Here is a 24,252-nt window from a genome sequence, read left to right as displayed (position 1 = left end):
AAAACGAAGCGTTTGAGAGAGGCGGGGCATAGAGGACCTACAATAATGTACAGTATGTGGAAAATAATGTGTTTATTGAACATTAAACCGCATAAACACATTTCATTACACCAAATACACAAAATACTGTTCTTTTTAGCAGCATCATATGACTCCTTTAAGAAGTATTACCAAATAATAACATACAAAAATACTGAGTTATAGTACTTTTCCAAAGACCATAATATGTCACTCAACAAAAAAAACATGTATGATCATCACCACTGTTATTCCTTGAAACAATCATTCAAAGGTTTCTGCTCCGACTGCATACAGAACAACCTGATGAACCTCACAGCCACATGACACTAGCATGGGACTGTGTCATAACTATACAACTTCAAAACCTAGGCTTAGTGGTCAGGGAGAATTCCTCTCCTTGTTCTGAGAACTAGTTATTATAGCGGTCTACTTCACATGTTGTGAGATATAATAAGCCAAAACTGGTGGGTGGAACAAAAGGGGAGGCTTGTGAGTAGGAGAGAGCAGAGTTAGGTTACTGTTAACCAAGAAATAGTGTTGGCAATGCTGTCAGGTTGGTTGTCCTAATTTTAAAAACTAGCATTTTTATGGAAGTTATTGATAAAATCTGTGGTAGTTTATGACAGAATTGCTTACTGACCATTTGTTTCCAGGTCAACAATAAAACAAATACATGAAAACAAACATGAACGATTGGTTGTGACTCTGAAAATCAAGGTCAAAAGTATGCTGATGCTCTTTAAATGGTTTGCTGAGAAAACACAATGCAGCACAAAATGACTAGTTTTACTAGTCTCTGAGATTAGCAATTACACAAGCTTTTGACTTCAGGTGAATACATAACCGTTGCAAAACATCATTCTTTTAAATTAATGCACACACATCATGTATATATATGATTACTTATAGCCTTCTAATACGACCTGCACCTCCATCTTCGCCATGCATTGGAAAGTGGGGCAAAAACAGAAGCACCGACACGTTCAACATCATGCAAAATTTCGGATGCACTGTCTTCTGTTTGTAAACACTGACCTTGCCAACGGAGAATCGCGAGATGTTCGTCTTGATCGTCGCTGTCACGTTCCTGATGATCACACTCTCCACTCTAGATAGCGCTTTAAGAGTCGCCATGTCTGCAAATTACAGGCCTAATTTTGTGTATAGTGAATGATGGTGACAGTATGCCCTCGTTGATCTCAGATAGGCGGGGATGAAGTAAGCGAAGGAGTGTCGGGGGCTCGATTTGCTTATTTGCATTTAACCCTCTCACCACCATCTAGCGACTTCCGACTCATTCTTCTGAATTCATTCTTATGAATCGGATGGTTGTTCACCATACCAGTCTGAACGATTCGTTCACGAATCGTACTGAATCTTTCAGAGTGGTTCCAGATTGAACAACGCAGCATAGTACATGTCCGAGACGTCTCAGTGATCCATATTATATTATATTATATTATATTAATTATATTTATTATATTATATTATATTATATTATATCATATTATAATTTATTATTATATTGTATTATAATTTATTATTATATTATATTATATTATATTATATAAATCACTAGATGGTAGTGAGAAGGGTTAAATGTAAATAAGCAATTTATGCGCCCCCGTTTGTTGAAGCCTTGATCCAGCTCATAAAAACATTTAGAACCTAAATATTATTATTATTTACACGAATATTAAAATGTATGTACATTGCTTGGCTATTTTTTTTTTATTATATTTAATATGTGTGTCGTATTTGTGCTCACTATCATATAAAGTGATCCTACTTGTGCTTTTTTTAAGTTTTTTTTTTATTCAAACAAATATAGTTTTAATATATCCGAATAACAACAACTATAAATAAACAAATAAAATGCAAATACAAATAATAACAGCATGCAAATTTCATAAAGAAGTAAATTACATAAAAAGGAACAGAAGAAAATAAAATAGGCACAAGCCCATATGACACCACGTGATGGCCTAATTACGTCATAACATAAAATAACTGATGAATCTTTCTTTGAAATGATTCTTTAAAAAGAACTGTTTGAAAGAATCGATTCGCGGAAATGAGTCGGACTCCCATTCATCACTTCTGCCAATATTTAAACCCACTGTAATCAAACACCAGGTATTATGGGGATAATTTGGATAAGAGTGGGAAAAGTAAGCTCTTGCATTGATATACGTGCCAAGCGTGAAGTTTATGAATGAAACGAAAGAACAAAACATCCATGTAATCCTCTGCACGTGAGTAATCGCGCGCTCGTCACGTGACGTGACTGTCGCTTTGCAGTCATGGCCGACGACTACAGACGAAGCGTCGAGCTGGAGAGGAGGATTTTTGAGTTAGATAACAAGTGTGCCACTCTTCGGACGGAGAAACCAGGTAACCGGGAATCATGTCGTCAGTTGCGCAAAACCAGACTCTCGTTATTATAAGTCACGCATGTTCATTGGCTGAATCAGCCCGGTGTTGTCATCGTTGGCTAGTTAGCTTAGCCGCTCTGCTTTAGCATTCCTGCGAATCACAACAAACATTTTCCTGCCCAGCTATCACCTCGTTTATACGACAAACGTTTGACTAACTAATTTATACGAACACCATAGTACTTATACTAAACCGCAAGCTAATGTAAAAGGTAAAGCACGTTTATTACGTTCTGTAATTTTTCAATTTTTTGGGCTAGCTAGTTAGATACAGTTTGCGTAAACTGAGTGAAGTCGCATGTGGTCATGCAGTGATACAGAACGACGCACAAATAATATAAAACATAACATATGTAGTTATAGTTATTCTGCAATGTGACATTACGATCTCACTTTAAATAATATGAGAGATAAATAGGCATTTAACGTACTGTCAAACTCTTTTAGCAGAATTATTCAATAAGTATTTTGCCTATTTCAGCCAGACAAAAGGTCGCGTTAATATAAAGGTTACAGATTTACATGCATTAAAATTGATAAATAAGAACGATATATAACCACCGTTATTTTTAGACTACCAACTATAAACTCTCATGTTGTATGTCCTCTATTAGATATTAACATATTGGGCTTTTTTTCCCCCCTTCCTAGATGATGACTACTTACAGAATGCATCTTCCATACTAGACAAGTTGAAAAGCTATTATAGACATGGAGGAGAGAGCAGCAGCCTCCCTAAACTGCTGCAGGATTATACACAGGTACTTCATATAACACGGGTCTCACCCTGCAACATTCCCTTAAGCATAGAGTAACTATATATTAACATGTTTGATATGTGAATAAAACAGTTAATATGAAAATATTGTGTTAATTTAGTAATCGAATATCATTTTTTAGCCTTCAGATTAGCCTTCATGTTAATTCAAGAAAAAAACTCAGTAGTATTTTTTTAAAGATTTTACAGGGTCCCATACATCCGTAAAAGTGTCTTAAAGGGTTAGTTCACCCAAAAATGAACATTCAGTCATTAATTACTCACCCTCATGTCGTTTCAAACCCGTAAGACCTTCGTTCATCTTCGGAACACAAATTAAGATGTTTTGGATGGAATCTGAGAGCTGTCTGACCCTGCATAGACAGCAACACAACTGAAATGTTCCCAAGTCCAGAAACATAGCAAGGAGATCTGTAAAATAATCCATGTGACATCAGGGGTTCAACCGCAATTATACTAAGCTACGAGAATACTTTGTGCGCAAAAGAAAAAAAAAGACTTTATTCAACAATTCGTCTCCTCCGCATCACCCTGGTGCCATTTTGGAGAATATCCGCTGGTCGTAAACAGCGTATGCTGTTCTGTGTCAGCTGCGTCACACGGATACGCTGTTTCCGTTCAGATCAAATCACAACAACGTAGGAAACGGCGTATCCGTGTGGCGCAGCTGACACTGAACAGCATACGTTGTTTACGTCCAGCTGTGTGTTCCGAAGATGAACGAAGGTCTTACGGGTTTGAAACGACATGAGGGTGAGTAATTAATGACTGAATTTTCATTTTTTGGGTGAACTAACACTTTAATGTCTTGAATTCAGTTTCATCAAAGGACTGAAGTCTTAAATATAATTTTAGGAGGTCTTAAATTTGAGGCAGAAAAACCAATATGGCCTAATGCAATTAATAAACTTTGAAAAAACTTTGAATTAAATGAATGATAGCACTGCACATTAAAAGCCAAAATATGGCACTGTTGCACATTCTACTGGCTCACAGTTTCAGAGCAGTGCAAAATGAACACTACACATTTATGCCAAGTGATTGCTCATTATTATTGATTTGTAATGTATGTTACAACAGTAACAGTATGTTACATACGTTAAAGAAATAGTTCACACAGAAAAATGAAATTGTTTTTATTTGAATTGAATGAAAGTAGAAAGGAACTGAGACTGATCAAATTTTTATATTTTTCATGTAAGTCTAACAGTATTCAGGTACAGAAATTGAATAATCAAATGTAAAATAAAACTGCATAGTCTTCACTGAATAAATTAAATCTAATAAATCTGTGTTAAAGCTACAGAAGTGATTTTTCTTTGTGTTTTGTTGTTTGATTAACATTCATAACACAGAAAGCCTCAGGAACATTAAACTGCTGTAAACCAATATACTGTTACACATCCGTTTTCTTTCTCAATTGTTTCCCTTCACCTAAGTCATAAGCAACTGCGTTTACAAGGATACTTGCAGAACACAGTATTTCAGGCACAAATAGACGCAGAAATGCACAGAATTCAGTGTTCACCTGCATCTGCGTGGCTCTCACCGTGTCTACACCAGACGCGAGTGGCGCGACGCGACAAAATACAATGAACTCATTATCAGTGATGCTGTCTACACTGGATGCGGCACGACAAATCCCCGCCAGTATACTGATGCCGCGTTCTCTTTATGATGTACTGACACAAAGTGCAAATGATATGCAACGGTCGCTTTGTCACGTCCAGTGTAGACAGACTTTGGGGCTGTTCACATGTCGCGCCTAAAAACGCGTGGGAAAACGCCAGTCGCACCGCTTTCTCCTTCTTTCCAAAGCACTCAGGAGCTTGCGCTTTCGTGGCGTCTGCCGTTCCTAAGCAACCGTGACCTGCGCTCTCCACGACGACGTGGCTGTTTCAACTGGATAAATGGATTTCCAGCACTGAAAATATTGTGCGGTAGCTCTGCTACTAAATGTATTTAAAATCTCGCGTATTTAAAAGTCGCGTCCGGTGTAGACACCATGTCTGTGTGTGAGCAAAGAAAACAATCAGTATAAATATAATGATCAGTAGCCTATACTAAACATCGCACATTCTGCGATGTGACTATCGTGGATGCGCACATCGCGATATCAATTCTGAAACGATATATCGTGCAGACCTAGTGCAGACGCGATGTAAATAAGAGATTCATTGTGCAGTTTAGAGAGCTTCATTGATTATAATGTAACTTTGTAAGATCGCAATGAAGATGAGTGACGCTTTTTAGCGATAAAGGGAGCACGCTTTGTGCACAGCTACATCCTGCAAAGTTTCGGGAATGACATCCGCATATTTATGCGGGATTCACTCTCGAAATAGCATTGATTGGCAATGGACGGAACATAAAATATGTTGATTTAATTCTGGAAGCGGTCCTGGCCAAACCTCCACAGACCGCGCACGACCCGCGCGAGATCTAATTCACGGACCAAAAGCATGTGTAAACTTGACTGAGATCGGGACATATCAACCAGTAATTTACTTTCATTTCCAGTAACAGACAGTAGAAAGTTCAGCAATGAATGGTATGCGATTTATAACAGAATATAGTCCCACAACTGATCGTTTGTTTTTTCCTCATGTGTTTCGCCTTTGGTAACAACGATTCAAAACGGAAACATTTCAAGTGACACGGGAAAAATACACTGAAAACTTCAGTGAACATCAGAAAAGCAGCGTGCACATTTCTGGTTAAAAATGAAAGGCCATCAACTGACAAATGGGAAGCATCACCATTCAAGTCAGCAGGAAGAGCCAAAGCTAGTTCACAGTGGAGGTCTGCGCGGGACAATTTTTTTTAGTCCCGCTCCCACAAGGTTATATTCCACACCCACCCACTCCCGCTATAAATTCACTCTTTGTTCACCTGCTGTCCGCTTAGAATAATTTTCTTCCCGACCATTCCCGCTAAATTTAGATCTCGTTTCCAGAATCTCACATTTAAATTTCCCTTACTGAAAGAAAGAGAAATAGGCTAACAAATAAAAGTGTAGTCTGCACAAAATTGTAGGCTGTTATTTTATTTGTCTTGTCAAGTCTTGAATTTATTGACTTTGACTTGAATTTATATGATTTTTCACACCACTGTGTATATATATATATATATATATATATAAATACCTTGCTATGTGTACTGCGTTAAGCTAACCGAGACTTGTCATTTGCACTTACATATTGTTGCTCTTTTGTTAGTTTTGATTGCTTCTATTGTCCTCATTTGTAAGTCGCTTTGGATAAAAGCGTCTGCTAAATTACTAAATGTAATGTATTGTTGTAAATGGTTACCAGAGTGTATATTTTCTCATCTTTTTTAAATGAGCAACTGGAAGTATTAAAATGTAGACATTTCAAAATAAGAGCCACAGTGTTTTCATGCTTGTTTATAATTAAAAGTCCCACATTATGTAGGTTTTTTTCTGGATATTATTGCTATTTTGGTTACACAAACTATATGTGGCATTTAATTTCACCCTCTTACAGAAAGTAGAGACTAACAACATTGTTTAACACATTCAATACGTGCATTTTATTATTATCAGCACAATCATATGTTTAGTGGCTTTTCTTTAAATATGTCATATCAGCCAAATCCAATATTGATCGATACCTAATTCATATGTAATTATATATTAGTACATAAGCCAATTTCAGTATGTATATATTAAATAAAACATGTCTTTTTTTTATGTCCATTTACCATGTTTTGCAGGTGAATGTGTTCCCAGCCTGTTTAATTGAGTAAAAGAATATGCAATATATGATTTATTTTATGGGTTTGTTCTGCATACAGGATTTTATTTGTGCAGGGCTTTATAAAGTCTTAAATTTCATTTTAAAAACACTGCAGATACCTTGTTTTAGATGTAATGGCTCATATGACCTATTGTTTTACCTACTTTTCTACAGGTTGTCTTGGACATTACATTCTATGAGGAAAACAGGCTTGTAGATCAGGAATTTCCTGAGGACACTTCCCCTTTCAAAATCCAGCAGTTGCTACAGGACTTGACAGAGCCAGAGGTGTTAGCTGGGCGACTGGTACCTGCACAAGAGGTGTTGTATTTCTGTGTCTGTAGAAGATATTTACTTGAAACAGTTAGTTTAATTATTTGCTGTTGATTCTAAATAAGGCATCCACTCCCACTGCTTAATATTTTTGGTTACAGACCACCTGTGCAGTTTGGAAATGTGGCAATTTATGCAGCAATTTAGTTTTACCGTAGCATCATTTTGTTTGTTTGTGTGCAACATAAGTGCAACTTTTTATGCATCATGACTTTACATGTGGGTGTTCAGAATAAATATTCTTCAGGTCTATACTTTAATCTAGTTGAATTGGCATAGACTGAATAAGATTAGAAAGCTGTACTGTGAGTAACTGTAGTGTGATGCTGTGGTTCGGATCAGGTGCAGTCTGTGCTGGGGCTGGAGCTGCTGGAGTGCCTATACTGGAGGCGTGGGGCATTATTATATATGTACTGCCACACACTACACCAACGCAAGCAATGGATCAAGAAGAACAAAGCCACATTCCTTAAGGTTCTTTCACCAACCTCTCACTCCACAGTGCCAGTTTTAGTGGCCATGACTTGAGTAAGTGTTGCAATGCTCCGTGTCTTCACAGTGTCTTCAAGAAGGTGTGCGTTACCTTATGAGAATGTTGCAAGTGAGGAACTCAGTCAAGCTGAACGATGGTGTGGTTTTTCATGACTCTGCAACCGCCAATTTTCTGGCAGAAGGTACATCTTTGCAAATGTACTTTCTGTTCTAAAAGCGAAAGACGAATGGTTGATTTCTGTGGCGTTTCTAAGTTTTGTTTGGAATTTAGGAGCTGAAAACTGCAGACATGCCAGTCATTGTGACTTCAGATTGTGTCTCTGTGCGTGACACATCAGGCATTGTGTCTCTGCAGGGACAGATTTTTAAAGCACGATAAGATTTACAACATTTATAACATCTCGAAACAGCACAGCCAGTGGGTTATTAGTATCTTCAAATATTTAAGTTAATTTACGGAGGATAGTGATTTTCCATCGGTAAGATGTGCAGCCTGCAAACTCCACCCCTAGTACTTGCATTAATCAATTTTAACCAATATTTTTGGGATTGCTAGCGGTTTCTCTAGCCAGCACAGCCAGTGGGTTATTAGTATCTTCAAATATTTAAGTTAATTTACGGAGGATAGTGATTTTCCATCGGTAAGATGTGCAGCCTGCAAACTCCACCCCTAGTACTTGCATTAATCAATTTTAACCAATATTTTTGGGATTGCTAGCGGTTTTACAATGTACTGCTTTTAACTAAAGTTCATTATGATTAACATTTGCTGTATAATAATAAATGATATGCAAAGTTTTATGAAGTCATATAGCTTGTCAGTCACTTTGTCTGGAAGGTGACAATTGAAGTTCTCAGACATCTATCGTTGTGAACTTTGGGGTTAATGGGCAAGATGCAATGAGATGCATAACTTATTTTTAGACAATACGATTTTTACTAATCAAAATAAAATGTTTGTTGTGTGTGTATATTAGTGATGCGTGGATGGCGGTTATATCCGCGGGCGCTGCAGATAATCCGCGGGTCGGGTGGGTTGGGTAATAAAAAAATGCATTCTGATTATTTGCGGGTGGGTCGTGGGTGGATAAGATAAATCATTAATGATGCAAATATTAACTACATTTTCTAAAATATGAACGTGTTTTAAATAGGCTACAGCTGCTGTCACAAGACCTATTTCACGGATCCAATACTGATACACATACGTTTTCTTTCGCAACTGTTTACATTAACTTAAGAAAAAACTGATAGTGCTTATGAAGATACTCGCAAGTACAACAATTTTGACGTAATTTTGTGTGTATTTGGCTACTTAAGCGCAACAAGCTTTAAGCACTTGTCTTAGGTGCAACAAACTCAATTTGACCACAGCGCGCGCTTTGGATGTGACTGTGAGCGCACAGAAAAGCGCCTCTGGAGCACGTGAGTACCGAATGGCTTAAAAAGGCGTGAAAATAATAAATTTTTGTGACGATGCAACAATGACCGATTAGGCAAGTGACAATTCTGTCAACTGTGCCGAAACACGAGCTAAAGTCTTGTATCGCAGCGTGCAGCAGCTCTAGATGCGCTGATGTGACGAGAAGGTCAAAGAGAGAGGACGCAGTACAGCTGAATCACTCACGCTGTTTTCAAATGACTGATTTGATCTGATGGTTTGTGTGGATTTATTTACTCATCTAACCTACACGCTATATTGAATAAATGTTTTGCAGCAATTTCCCTCACTTTAAAGTCGAAAGCTGCGGGAATGAGTAATGCGATATATGCGCAATCCTGCATCCAAATTCAGGACCTGATTAAACATAACTCTATTATACAGAGAATTTTGAAATAGATTTCAATGACTTTTCCAAAACTTTCTGGTTTTATTTATTTTCCCAAAACTTTTCCATGCCTGGAAATTGCTGTTTTAAAATTCCAGGTTTTAAGAGGTTTTAACTTTTCCAGGTTTTTCATGACCGTACGAACCCTGAATGTGACGATCGGGTGCGGTTATCTAAATCAGAGAAAAATGTAGGTGTGGGCGGGTGGATAATTTATTTGAAGCTGCGGATTCGGGTGACGTTTTAGCTCATCCGCGCATCACTAGTATATATATATATATATATATGTATATATAATTTGTATTCCTGTCAAAACTGACTCATTTATTTTTTACCTTTTTTCCCTCATTAGGTATCTTTTCTGATACCCACTTGCTTACAATGATGTACATTGGTGAGATGTGTTTCTGGGCAGTGAAATATGAGGACTGCAGCATGGACACCACAGAGCGCAAAGAGGACAGGCTTCATTTCCGAGATATTGGCACACAAATCCTCCATAAGTACGTGCTGGCATGCGAGGGGCCACTTCAGGGTCAGGGCTGGAACACAGAGAATGCCAAGGAGATCCTTAATATTTTACAGTAAACCTGGAGAGAGCTTTTAGGAGAGGTTCACAAAATGTCATTGTTCTGAAGCTAGCAAAAAAGTAAAAACAAACAAACAAACAAAAAAGATTAAAAAAGAAAATACTGAAAACAAAAAAGGCACTTATCTTCCGGTCCAGATTTGTTTTCTGGATGTGTGTTTTCGCTGAGAATGTGGAATAATACTTCTAATGTAAAATATAAACAAATAACTATTTGTTTAAGAAAAAAAATTCCAGCTGAGAAACATCACAACTTTTTATTTATTTTAATTTTTATTTATTTATTTTTAATTACATTTATATATGTTAAAAGAAATGGTACAAAGGAGGGGGAAATGCAGGTATATGTTGCATAGTTAAGTATTTGTGACCATTTTTAAGTATGGACCTTTTCTTTTTAATAACATCTCTTTGTATATGACACCTCTTCTGCTCACTTATTAAAAGTTGCATCTTTATTCCTTTCATTGACCAGATGTAATGTTCAGAGATGGGAATTTGGATATTTTGATAGTATACTTTTAAAAAGCTAAACTTTTTGGTCATATTCTTTTTTTCAAATGAAGTTCATTTTTTGTTTTTGATGTCTTCATTGAAATAAATTTTGGGTTAAGAAATGTTGAAATGTGAATGTGTGAGTGATATTTTGGTTTCACATTTATGAGAGGTTGTTACACCAAAGGATTGTTAATAGATACAAGATGCTGATTGTCTTCATGTCCCCAGTAATTATCAAAAGGTCTTCAGCTAAATTTCAGGTTGTACCTGTATTTTATATTCCTATTGCTAACCTTTTAAGATATAGTAAAAATCTCCACCTTTACTACCTTACATTTCAGTCATCAGTTTTGGGGTTAATGGCAACACTACGTAATGCTTGTGACCTTTAACATAATTTTGTTGATGTTAAACCAAAATAAATCATAATGCATATCCAAAGTAAACTTTCACACAAAAGATAACTAATTGGTGGTTGTGAATAACTATTACCATATAATTACTATAGTTTTCTGCAAAACTGTGACCCTAATTACAATCTGTAAGTAACTGGGGCACTAAAAGAACAATATTGAAGTAGGTTAACTGCTTCACAGTAGAGTATGTCCTTAGGAAGGACTAGGAGTGATCAAGAAATTAATCAAGGAATTGGGTTTATAATTCAAATTCATGTTTTTAAATGTAGTTAAATCAAATTAATAAATCATTTTTAAATTAAGAAATATAAGTGGATATTTAGAACCGTTTATTCAATTCGTGTTTTAAACTTTAGATAGGCTAATACATTTGCAAATTGTAAATCAAATATATATATATATATATATATAATAGCTAATTTGTCCATTTAAAAGTGCTATTAATACATTTTTATGTTTGACTTATTAAATTGATAACTTGTTCCTTCATTTTATTTTTACGTGTCACTCCTAGTCCTCCCAATTACTGAACGTGATAGACCATCCTTTATTCTATTGTAGTTTGGCAGTGTCGATTTCCAAAACTACAGTTCCCACAATGCAGTACGGTGCGTGACGTTGCACGCCTATGAAAACGCGAGAGACGTGTAACTTTGACAGTTCCGGGAAAATTCACAAGGATAGGCTACTTCACAACTGAAATCGGGAGTAGTAGTTGACTGACATGTCATGTAATGAAGTAAAGCAAATATATTCACATCTTTGCTCCATTAAAAAAAGTTACAGCTAGAAATCTTTCTAAGAAATAGCGGACAAATAAGTGTCAGTATGCTGAGACGATCTATAGTCGTGCAAAGTCTCAGGAGTATTAGAGATAGGTTTTTTGATACAATTCGACAAAGAAATGAGCAAAGTGATGGTCAGGGGCCAGGTAATGTCGTCACGGGCCCCTCTCTGGATAACGTGCCGGTAAGGCGATTTTTTTACATTTCATATTTTTTTATTTTAACTAATGTTTTATTAAACCTACATATTATGGCTATGTTGCGAATGGAATGCTAGCTTACTACGTACTAACATAGTTGACAAATAAGTGTCAGTATGCTGAGACGATCTATAGTCGTGCAAAGTCTCAGGAGTATTAGAGATAGGTTTTTTGATACAATTCGACAAAGAAATGAGCAAAGTGATGGTCAGGGGCCAGGTAATATCGTCACGGGCCCCTCTCTGGATAACGTGCCGGTAAGGCGATTTTTTTACATTTCATATTTTTTATTTTAACTAATGTTTTATTAAACCTACATATTATGGCTATGTTGCGAATGGAATGCTAGCTTACTACGTACTAACTACTGCACAGTATATACTGTATACTGCACACTGAAAGGCATCATATTAACAGTATACATTACTACATTTATATCATCTTGCTTATTTTATTAAATTTTTTTTTTTTTTTTTTTTTTTTTTTTGCTTGTCTGATCAAATAATGAGCTGAGAAAAAGAAATTCACAGCTGTTATTACTTCCAGTTCATTTATCACACAAGTGCATTGAATAGAGGGATAAGCCTTATTGTTTACCACTCATTTTACTGTGCACAGTATACATACTATTCTGCAGTAATTAGAGCAGTATGGTGGTATGCTCTGCCAAACATAGCCTGCATATACATACACAAATACAATATACTACTTATGGCGACTAAACTGCAGCTGTATAGATGCTAATACCAGATAATGTCTCTAAATAATGAGTGCTAGTGTTATTTACACTACTGCTCAAAATATTGGAATCAGTAAGATTTTTTAAAGAAATTAATAATTTTACAGCAAGGATGCATTACATTAATCAAAAGTGACATTAAGGTATTTTATAAGGTTACAAAAATATCTATTTTAAGTAAACAGTGTTCTTTTTAACTTTCATCAAATAATCCTGAAAAATATCACAGAAGAAAGAACGAAGAACATTAGAACGAACATAAAATGATTTCTGAAGTATCATCTGACACTGAGGACTGGAGCAATGGCTGCTAAAAAATCAGCTTTGCCATCCCTGGAATAAATTACATTTTAAAATATACTAAAAAATCGAAAACAGTTTTTTTAAATCTGCAATAATCTTTCGCAATATTACTGTTTTACTGTAACCCCAAACATTTGAACGGTAACATTTTTAAAACAATTCTCCAAAACTCTCTTTTTTGTCTTTCTTACCCAAACACACAGGTTGACATGCAGTTTCTCATTATGACCTTCCTGTCTCCGCAAGACCTCTGCAGACTGGGAGGCACCAGTACATACTGGCGGTCAATGGTTCGAGACCCTGTCCTGTGGAAGTACTTCCTGTTGCGTGATATGCCGCTCTGGCAGTCAGTTGACCATTTATCAGTGCCTCAGGTCAAGCTCACTGGCTCAGCTGTGCTGGATGACTCTGAGATGCAGCTGGATTACATGGCAGAGTAAGTACGTAGCGCTGCGCCACATGGCACTTCAGTATCAGAAATAATCAGCTCTAGGTGCTCTTATGTTGCACTGGTAGATTTATAATATATTAAAAATTGTATTTTATTATTATTTATATTATACTCTATTTAATGATAAATAATAAAAGTGATTTATAACTAATATCTATGAAGGTTGTTAGCCTGTATTTAAAAACCCTTAATATTTACTGTAATATTCTCTTTAACATGGCACCCACAGGTATCTACGTGTTTGTCCGGCCTGTCGAAACCAATGGCAACACCAACCCAGAGTGTTTGAATCTGTGACGTCCTTCTTCCAGTCCCTTGTACCGGTTTCAGAGCCACAGTTTGCCATGTTCGGCCCGGGGCTTGAGCAGTTAGAGATTTCCCTCATGAATACGATCATGTGTTCCCCTCATGTGCTTCCTGTCGCAGGACTACCTCAGCGTCAGATTGATGGTGCAGCTGTGCCATTACTTATAGTTTATTCTAGTCAGTTATTAAACTGAATACATGGATGTTGTGTTCTGTGGTTGCATTTTCTGCACTTGACCTTGATGGGATTTTTTTATTTTTACTTTTTCAGGCATTGGATCTGGAATCAGTTTTAAGTACAAAGATCAGCACAGATTCAATATTGCAACTTTATATTCGACAAACAGGTGAGGGAGAGGATTTTATATTGTCATTTAGAAGTGTTATACATGATGTACTACTGTTTAAATGTTTGGGGTTGGATTTTTTTGTAGATTAATGTTTTTGAAAGCAGTGTCTTATGGAAGCCCGTATCTGCCAAGGGATTGAAAATATAGAAGGTAATTGTGACTTTTTGTCTCACAATTATGAGAAAAAAGTGAGAATTGCAAGACATAAATTCTTTTTTTTATGTTTACATCTTGCAATTAAGTTTGTTTTTTTTTATAAAAAAAAATTTTTAAAGCTAATTGCAACATTTTATCTCCCAATTCTGACTTTTTTTCTTATATCATGCAATTATGAATTTATATCTCAGATATAAATTTGTATATATTTTATAAAGGTTTATACAGATTTGCTTTATACAACATTAGGAAGATCAGGCCTCTTCTTTCGGAACATGCAACACAACTCCTTGTTCAAGCTCTTGTTTTATCCAGGCTGGACTATTGCAGTGCTCTCTTGGCAGGTCTTCCAGCCACTTCTATCAAACCTTTGCAATTAATCCAGAACACGGCAGCAAGATTAATCTTTAATGAGCCGAAAAGAACGCATGTCACACCTCTGTTCATCAATTTGCACTGCATATTATTGCTCATTTGTTGGTTTTGATTGCTCCTATTGTCCTCATTTGGAAGTCGTTTTGGATAAAAGCATCTGCTAAATGACTAAATGTAAATGTAAATATCTCTCAAATAAGATATAAACTGCAAGAAAAAGTCGAATTGTGAGATTAAAAAACACAATTATATTTTTTATCTTTTTATCTCGTGATGGAAACAAGCTTTTATTGTCTTTCATGCTCACCAAAGCTGCATTTATTTGAAAGTACAATAAAAGCAGTAATATTGTGAACTATTATTAGAGTTGAAAAAACTATTGTCTATTTCAGTATATTTTCAACTGTAATTTATTCCTGTGATAGTCATTACTCCAGTCTTCAGTGTCACAGGATCCTTCAGAAATTTTTTTATTATATTGATTCTGTGCTTAATACATGTTTCCTGTTATTATTAATGTTGAAAACAGCCGTGCTGCTCAATATTTTTGTGGAAACTGTGATACATTTATAATTATTTGATGAATAAAAAGTTCAAAAGAACAGATTTTTTTATATATATATATATATAATTTTTTCTAACATTGTAAATGTCTTTAGAGTTACTTTTGAACAATTTAATAATGGCTCCTTGCTGAATAAAAGTATACATTTTCTTACTCACCCCAAACTTTTGAAAGGTAGTTGTGTATGTTGCTTGTGCATTGATTTGTAGCACATGTACATGAGACTTTAAATCATTTTCAATGGGATTGTATGTGTTAATGTGTCACATAATACAGTTTGAATGTATGAATGGGAGTCTGTGTCTCTGGATTTAGGTCAGTGCGAGAGAGAGCACGTCTGGAGCACCTCAATCTGCGCAGTAAACTCTTTGTCTATGAGGAGGATAGTGAATCCAACATACCCTTAAGCATCAACCCCATGTTTAATCAAGTTTGTCAAGCTGTGAATGGATTCATCTTTGTGGTCAATGCTGAGACAGAAAGAGGTATGATTGTCCTGGATTGTCCTGAGCACACTTTGGATTTAAAGGCTTATGCCTATATGCTTGAAATTAGTTTTACACAAATATATAATAATATCTCTCTTTTCTATATTGGAGGAACAGACAGAGGGTGGGAGGAGGAAAGTGCCCAGATCAGGGTTATTTTAGACCCTGCGGTGGGTGCTTTGTCTCACCCTATCCTGGTGCTCTCCTGTGTGTCTAGAGAGACAGCAGACAGTCGCAGGATACCTTGTGTGACCGTTGCCCATCAGCTACAGCTCGGCTCACTGACCAACCCTTGGATGGTAAGACATCTGGAAACATAACCAAAGAATTTCTGACTGAAGTGTAGAAGGAATTAATATCGTATATGCAATAAGGCTTCAGTATATGTTTTGTCATGCTTTAGGTTCAGGACACAGCTGCGGAAACACTGACAGGACTGCTGGATGGTATTGATTGGCTGCTGAGGCACTCTGGAGTCATGCTATAACCAATAAGGAATCTGAAAGCTGCTGGATGCATGATAAAAGAGGCCTTTTAATCATCTTACTATCCAAAATATACAACATACAAGTCACACCATTGTAATAGTTGTACTTTTGGAGGTGACCACAGTCATGCCATGCAATTAATTTACATAATTCAGTGAACTGTTTTTACATTGCACTTTTTTGCACTAAATATTTTCCTTCAATTGACTTGTTAGAATATTTTTTTAAGTGAAATAGCTTCTCTTTTTTTTTCTTTTTTTAAAGGGAAATTATGGAAATTATAGCTCTGAAGGTAATATTACTCAAGCAAGAGTGATTTTGTACTGTATATCAACATGTCTGAAATTTGACAGTGGGCAGGTGATATTCAGAATCAGAATAACATGTTATGATTGTTATACAATGCAGTTTTATAAAGAAGAAGTTCTATCAAACCTCTACAATTAATTAATGCCGCTGCAAGGTGCCATCTCAAAGGGGCACAAAATCACTTTCACTGACTTTTTCATTAACTGGTCCCTCCTGGTGGAATGACCTGCCCAACTCAATCCCAGCAGCTGAGTCCTTAGCCATCTCCACGAATCGGCTAAAACCACATCTCTTCCATCTTTATTTGACACTCTAACTCTAGCACTCTCTATTCTAATTCTATTTTTATCTGTTTGTTTTCTTTTTTATTAAAAAAACATTTGACCCTCTAACACTTGTACTCTCTATTAATTATCTAACTGCTTGTTTTCATTTAAAAAATAAGAGACTCTAACACTAGCTTTCTCTATTATTTTTTTATTCTGTCTACTTGTTTTCTTTTTATTTATTTTAAAAAATGACCCTCTAATACTAGCATTCTCTATTATTTTCTACTCTTTTGACTTGTTTTATTTTTGGTTAAAGAGACCCTCTCATTGCACTTTTTTGCACTAAATATTTTCCTTCAATTGACTTGTTAGAATATTTTTTTAAGTGAAATAGCTTCTCTTTTTTTTTCTTTTTTTAAAGGGAAATTATGGAAATTATAGCTCTGAAGGTAATATTACTCAAGCAAGAGTGATTTTGTACTGTATATCAACATGTCTGAAATTTGACAGTGGGCAGGTGATATTCAGAATCAGAATAACATGTTATGATTGTTATACAATGCAGTTTTATAAAGAAGAAGTTAATATTAATCAACTTACATTTTAGCTTAACAATTTTGCCTGTTACTTCCCTATTCTTTTCAAACAACAATTCCAAAGCAGACCCAACCATCTGCAAACAACTATAAACGCATCAGTGTTTTTAAGTGAGTTGGTTGCATTAATGATTCATTAATGGCTGAGCGACATTTTAAGTGCAAATATGCACTTAAAATGTCGCTCAGCCAACTAAATTCAAAGACTGAAACTTGGTATAAATATGTCGCACAGCATAACAGTTTCCTTTCTTTATGAAACTATCTTAGGTGAGTAATGCATGTAAAATATATATCCGTGAAATAATGATAGTTCAATTACTTTAACCCTGTGCTGTGCTGAAAATCCTTTACCTAATTTGTTGTTCCCATATTTCAATATTTTGGTTTCAATATTATTTTAACACTACAAGTATAACAAGTATAATTTTTTTTGTATAATTTTTTTTTTTTAAACACATTTTTGGGAAATTGTTATACTCTGTGTGAGTAAAGTCAGTAAGTTTCAGTCCAAAGGGTTAACATTAACTAGCATTTTTGGGGAAAGAAAACCATTATTATTTATAATTTATTATTCAGTGTGAATCATTCTTCCAGCACTTCTAACTCCAGAAGGGTGTTTTTCCTCTTTTGTCCACAAAGAGGCAGCATCCTCGGCTTTATTAAGATGATTTGTTGACAACAATAAGAACATTGACCTTGTATAACCTGCTGCCAAGTTTTATTCAGGGTGGAGGTCATCCAGTGGCCAGTGTTCCAGAAATATTTAGGCATTGCTTTGTCTCTGTCCTCTCTTTGTCGGCGACTCCCTGCGGCCCTGTTCTCTTCCTCTGTTTAATTAAAGTGAAAGCCAGCATATGCTTTTGGCATTTTACAGAGGTAATATGCTAAACTGAGTAATTAAGGCTAATCCTAAAGTTCAGCCTTACTAACGGCCACACTGCCACTGAGCATGCTTAAACTGTCAAGCCGAGTCACTTGAAATAGTGAAAAATGGGACTCAATAGGAGGATAAAGGTTGCCTTGAAGTGCCTTAAAGAAATGAGACAGGAGTCATTTTATTTTTTTGTCTTTCCAACATATTTTAAAGGTTGAGCACATGATAGTTTAGACAGGTGGGTTTTATGTGACAAGTGACTCATTTTTGAGTGCATGTACTAATTTTTTTTTTTTTTTTTTTTTGGTCTAAAATCCATTCCGGGAAGAAGATGTATTAAATTATGTTTAGTCCTTTTTGTATTTCCCTAAAGTAAGAACAGAATTGTTTCTCTTGCAATCTCTTTTCTTACTCATAAAATGATTATGTATAGCAATAATCATTGTCTTGGGGGAAAAAAAGGATGTTTTAAAATGAAATCGTAATTGCTGCAATTTGGATGCATTAAGTCTAACCTCAATGGTAGAGATGGCTGTCTTCTCTGTAATGAAATTTGACATAATGGAGAAAGTGTTGACCTTTCCGTATTAAAATTTTCTCTTTCATCTCCCCAGAAGCTCTTGCAAACAGTTTTCCTCCACGAGTCCCTCTCTAACTCACTCATGCCATGATTTCATGTAGTGAGACAGACCGTGCATTGTCTGCACCCATAAAAATGACAGGCCTGAAATCCTTTTAGAATAAATTGCCTGCTGATTTCCATGGAATATTTTAAGATTGCATGCATCATAATTGCTGCCTAGTTTAATTGTAAGTAAATAAATTTAGTTCTTTAGATGGATGGATGGATGGATGGATGGATGGATAGATAGATAGACTACTCACAAAAAGTTAGGGATATTCGACTTTCGAGGTGAAATTTATGGAAAATGTAAAAAGTTCATGCTACAGTGATATTATATCATGAAAGTAGGGCATTTAAGTAGAAGCATGCAATGGTAATTTCTTCATCTCAAACAATTTATTGAAACAAAAGCTAACAACAGCGGTGGGTATACCACAACAAAAAATGTCAATATCTCAATAACTTGTCATGCGTCCTTGAGCATCAGTTACAGCTTGACAACAACGTCTCATGCTATTCACAAGTCGACATATTGTCTGCTGAGGCATCGCATTCCACTCTTCTTGAAGGGCTGCCCTCAGGTCATTGAGGTTCTGGGGTGCAGGGTTACGACCATCTACATGACGACTCAGCTGATTCAGGTCTGGAGAAAGTGCAGGCCATTGCATTTGAGGTACTCCAGCAGCCATTCCCTGATATGCGACCTCGATGAGCTGGGGCACTGTCGTCCATGAAGATGAAATCAGGCCTGTTTTGCTCATGCAGAGGCACAATGACTGTATTGATGTTATTCAGGTAGTATTGGCTTGTCACAGTACCATTCACAAGGTATAGGGTAGTTCTGTATTGACTAGACACACCTGCCCAGACTGTAACACCACCACCTCCAAAGGCTCATCTGGTGACAACAGTGGCTGATGCATAGCTTTCTCCTTGATGTCTCCAACAGCATTTCTGCTCAATGTGAATCGACTTTCATCAGAGAACAGCACTGGTTCCTCGTCCAGTGCAAATGCTCGCTTGCCCATGCAAGTCTCCCTGGCCATTACAGTCTGGGCAGGTGTGTCTAGTCAATACAGAACTACCCTACACCTTGTGAATGGTACTGTGACAAGCCGATACTACCTGAATAACATCATTAATCCAGTCATTGTGCCTCTGCATAAGCAAAACAGGACTGATTTCATCTTCATGGACGACAATGCCCAAACGTCAGCAGACAATAAGTCGACTTGTGAATAGCATGAGACGTTGTTGTCAAGCTGTAATTGATGCTCAAGGACGCATGACTGAGAAATTGACATTTTTTGTTGTGGTATAGCTACCCACCACTGTTGTTAGCTTTTGTTTCAATAAATTGTTTGAGATGAAGAAATTACCATTGCATGTTTCTATTTAAATGCCCTACTTTCATGATATAATATCACTGTAGCATGAACTTTTTACATTTTCCATAAATTTCACCCGAAAGTCAGATTTCCCTAACGTTTTGTGAGTAGTGCAGATAGATAGATGCCCAGTTTGTATTTCATTTCCTACATATTTCAGATAATTTTATTAATTCTTGACCAGACAGAATGATTTACTTTTGCGAAAACAGTTTGCTTTTGCATTATGTCCTCATGTCTGGATCAGAAATAGACCACCTGAGACAACTATATTCCATCCAAGTTGTGCAGGACAAATAATCAAATACGTTCAATCAAACAAACAATCTAATTTGAACATGTTGCAAGTAGCAAAGTGGACATAATTGCGCAATGACTTTTATTTTGGCAATGGATGTAATCTGTTTTGGACTTTTCATAAAGTGGAATCCTGGGCCACATACTGACCAGTGGGTGTAAAGACAAAGAAAACATTCAGTATAGGTGGCTTTAATGTAATTCAGCTCTGCCAAACACTTCAGCTGCAAGAATACCTGTGGCACAGACCCGGCTCATCTCAGAAACAGAGCTACAGAGATAAAGAGGTGGGTCATGAACAACGTGACTAACATATCAGTTCTTATGTTAGTATGTGAGTTGTTTACTCAGATTTTTCCATCATGACACAGGGTCAGAGTCTACAGAGTAGCATCTCTTTTCTGATAATGTATCATGTTTTTTCCTCTCCAAATGCCAATTTTTTTGTGTGTAAAAGCTTATAATGTTGTTGTTTTCTATCTGCGACAATATCCTATTTTCTCTTCGGATAATACCTGTGATATCCACTAGCGTTATTACGGTTACCATTCTCCTCAAACAGGATAACAGAATTAAGCAACAGGCCTGCAGTTCTGGTCACAGGAGTATTTTTGTATCATAACTTTTCCACCTTTTACATTTTTTATTCATGAATTACTGACAGTGTAGTTTCTTTTTGTTGGATTAATAGCAATATTTCACACATGGCTCCATGTTCCCTCCCTTCCCCTCATACGCACACATTTTTCACTGCCAATTAGAATTAAATATCTTATTTGTATTCTTCGACGTTAACCTCCATTAGGATCATCCATGCGCAAGAACATATGAGGAAAACGTTTAATTTGCATACTATATTAAAACAGTGACAAGGACTGGGATGCTAATTGCTTTGTTTTTATTCACCCACTGAGATTGTCAGCAGGTGGGTAAAACCATCTCTTTTGAGTTCAACAGCCTGATAAACATTTACACTAGTGCTCATTAAATCATCCCGATTCTGTGTTCAAATCTGATGTTAGTAAAGTTATTAAGATGTTATCTCCAAACAACTCCATAACCGTGTCTACACCGGAAGCGAGCGGCGCAACAAAATACAATAGAACCTATGCTGTCTAGACTGGATGCGGCACGACGCGACAAATTCCCGACAGTAAACTGCTGCTGCGTTCTATTTATGATGTACTGACACAAATTTCAAATGATTTTCAACGGTCGCTTTGTCGCGTCCAGTGTAGACAGACGGTTGCGGCGCGACACGACAACTGTCGCGTCCGGTGTAGACACGGTGTAAGTGAAAAGAGTAGTATGTCCGAATTTGTAGTATTCATAAAACTCTGCTGGTGAGATTCTGAAGTGCACATCTGAAGGACGCTTTGACTTTACTATCCCATGAGGCCACGGGAGAGGATTTGAGAATGGCAGGGAGGCAATTACCGCTGGTAGGTCACATGGTAATAACAACATGACGAATGTAGTACTTCTGGATTTCATTCATACTACACATATATTCATACTATAGTGTAGTAGAACATACTTTTTTAAACTATTGCAGTAATTATCCAAAAGAAGTACCTACTCAGTATGTGATTTCAGACACACTCTTTCATCGTTTTTGAAGGAATAGGTTGAGTGAATAATTCAAATGACTTGATTTGTGAATGACAAACTGGTTAAATGAATTATGTACTGTAACTAGGCTATGTAACAGGTGGAAAGATTCACATAAAAATCAGTCTTCAAACGCCACTCCTTCGAGAATCTGTTCTAGATTTCAGTTCTGTTTTAACTGTTGGCCAATCAAGTTTACATCCCGCCTAAAATTTCTTAGAACAGCATTAACTCCAAAAAAGAGCATTTGAGGCATTTTTCAGACACTTAAAAAACAACATAACAGCCAATCTGCTAAATGTGGATGGAGGTTACAGTCTGTCTCTATTCCTGTCCAATAATCTGATGTTTCCCTTTTCTCTTTACACCTTACTGCCATTTCAATTCCGCAACAACTTATACAAATGATGTTATCTTAACGCCTCAGGGAACTTAAAACCAGTGCTGTGTCCAACCAGCCGACAGGCTGCACAACAGCCCTTCTAATCCAATTGAGGCTTAGCTACTGACACTGAGGTAAATACACATTAGCTTGGTGTGACACCAACTAAGTGAATTACGCTTCATTTGGAGCCAGAAAAGGCCATGTTTCATGTGAAAAAGAAGGATTTTACAAGTATTTCTGTTTTATACCACTTTTCAAGGTCCATCTGAAGGCTATTTTCCTCCCAGCTGTTCATTTTCCAGCCTTTATACTTTTTATAACTACATGCATCTAGCTAAACACTCTTCAAATCGTTAAGAAAAATCAGCTCCAAAACATGATTACCACAGCACTGGCAGAGTTGCAGTGTGTATCAAAAATGTGTACATATTGTATTCAGAAGTTCGAGAATGTGGGCTTGACCCTGACCCAAAATCGATTAACAACAACAAAGATGTTGGCCAAGCATGTGATGCACATTATTGAGATAAAATATAACGGCAAGTTGCAACGCTTTAAGTTTGGTGAAAGAGAAGTTGGACACTCAGCATCTCGTCCAAGAGCTTTGTTCAAATGCCACATTCGTTTAATGTGAAGTTGCTGTTTTTTTTCCCACTCTCATTCACTGAGGCACTATAGGGAGCGAAGAATGGGCCCCTTTCAATGGACCACTCTTCTAAAATCTGATCAAAATTCACTACAGGGCTATCACACCTCACATGTTATGGTTTCTTAGAAAGGTTGATATAAAAAAAAAAAACTTGCATTTTTAATATATTTTTAAGACACCTGTGGGTATGAGAACTGATAGCCTCTCATGTATTAAAACCCTTGTCTTGGCTGGTCCCTGAAGCGTACGATCACACCGGTGTGATTAGAACTTTCAGTGCGTCACATCATCAACTGCTGAATTTAAATCCGCTTTCGGGCTTTGGCTGGCGCGCTAAAAAAAACTCACGCTGGGGGCTCAGCTAGAATATTTTAAACTCACGTGCGAAAGGGTTAAAAGCACAATCCTTGCATTAACTCAATTCATAGTAAGCAGACAGGCAAGCTTCAGTAAAAACATGCAGACCTTGAGTTGGATTATACCCTTTCACATCTAAGATCATGAATGATGAAACAAAATTAAGCTTGACAAGGAAACATTACTGAGAATGTCTAATGTGATTCGAGCATGTAGGTTTCTCATGGTCTAAAAAAAAACAGACGTCAAACTACTCCATTAGAGCCAAGTCCAATAAATAATTATAAGGCAGGTCACATGACAGAAGACACATGATAAACTCTGATCTAAAGTAAAGATGAGGTCATTTTATCAAGCTGTCCAGACAAACATTTACAGTGGTTTGGATTCCATTCTTTCACTGCAAGTTAAAGACGAAGAAAAGAAAATATTCTCAGCCCTACACAAATATTACTGTTCTACAATTACTGTCATTACTCTCTTGCTGGCAGTTGTGTTGTTGTCCTGATAATCTAGACAAAGAAATTCGTCCAA

The 24,252-nt window shown here is 36.5% G+C and overlaps 4 protein-coding genes across 7 annotated transcripts in view; 3 read left to right on the top strand and 1 right to left on the bottom strand.

Moving 5' to 3' along the window:
* Positions 1–1,334, bottom strand: part of LOC107724870 (succinyl-CoA:3-ketoacid coenzyme A transferase 1, mitochondrial-like) — a 41,019-nt gene extending 39,685 nt beyond the window's left edge. The window contains exon 1 of the mRNA XM_016533950.1: positions 1,057–1,334. Within this exon, the coding sequence (XP_016389436.1) occupies positions 1,057–1,155 (99 nt within the window). The 5' untranslated portion in view covers positions 1,156–1,334. The remainder of the gene's footprint in view (positions 1–1,056) is intronic.
* An 847-nt stretch (positions 1,335–2,181) lies between these two features.
* Positions 2,182–10,321, top strand: LOC107724918 (UPF0600 protein C5orf51 homolog). The gene is made up of 6 exons (XM_016534023.1): positions 2,182–2,415; positions 3,108–3,217; positions 7,167–7,313; positions 7,668–7,799; positions 7,885–7,999; positions 9,999–10,321. The coding sequence occupies exons 1-6, from the start codon at positions 2,325–2,327 to the stop codon at positions 10,232–10,234; spliced, it is 831 nt and encodes a 276-aa protein (XP_016389509.1). The 5' UTR covers positions 2,182–2,324; the 3' UTR covers positions 10,235–10,321.
* Positions 10,322–11,687: 1,366 nt separating this feature from the next.
* LOC107724879 (F-box only protein 4-like) lies at positions 11,688–16,770 on the top strand. Of its 4 annotated transcripts, none has more exons than XM_016533959.1 (7): positions 11,688–12,118; positions 13,380–13,612; positions 13,857–14,110; positions 14,205–14,280; positions 15,695–15,864; positions 15,979–16,166; positions 16,271–16,770. In XM_016533959.1, the coding sequence occupies exons 1-7, from the start codon at positions 11,978–11,980 to the stop codon at positions 16,352–16,354; spliced, it is 1,146 nt and encodes a 381-aa protein (XP_016389445.1). In that variant the 5' UTR covers positions 11,688–11,977; the 3' UTR covers positions 16,355–16,770. The 4 variants fall into 4 exon arrangements, with proteins under 4 accessions (XP_016389445.1, XP_016389447.1, XP_016389446.1 ...); XM_016533961.1 differs by lacking the exon at positions 11,688–12,118 and adding an exon at positions 12,246–12,391 and having other exon boundaries at positions 13,857–14,077; XM_016533960.1 differs by lacking the exon at positions 11,688–12,118 and adding an exon at positions 12,246–12,391 and having other exon boundaries at positions 15,985–16,166.
* Positions 16,771–20,933: 4,163 nt separating this feature from the next.
* The window catches only part of LOC107724907 (growth hormone receptor-like), a 35,997-nt gene continuing 32,678 nt past the window's right edge, over positions 20,934–24,252 (top strand). The window contains 1 exon segment of the mRNA XM_016534007.1: positions 20,934–21,003. The gene's annotated coding sequence lies outside the window, so the exon portion shown is untranslated.

This window comes from Sinocyclocheilus rhinocerous, unplaced genomic scaffold (genome assembly GCF_001515625.1).
Source record: "Sinocyclocheilus rhinocerous isolate Xijiao unplaced genomic scaffold, SAMN03320098_v1.1 scaffold515, whole genome shotgun sequence".
In the NCBI taxonomy this organism is placed as follows: Eukaryota; Metazoa; Chordata; class Actinopteri; order Cypriniformes; family Cyprinidae; genus Sinocyclocheilus; species Sinocyclocheilus rhinocerous.
This window is presented reverse-complemented; position numbering and strand designations above follow the sequence as displayed.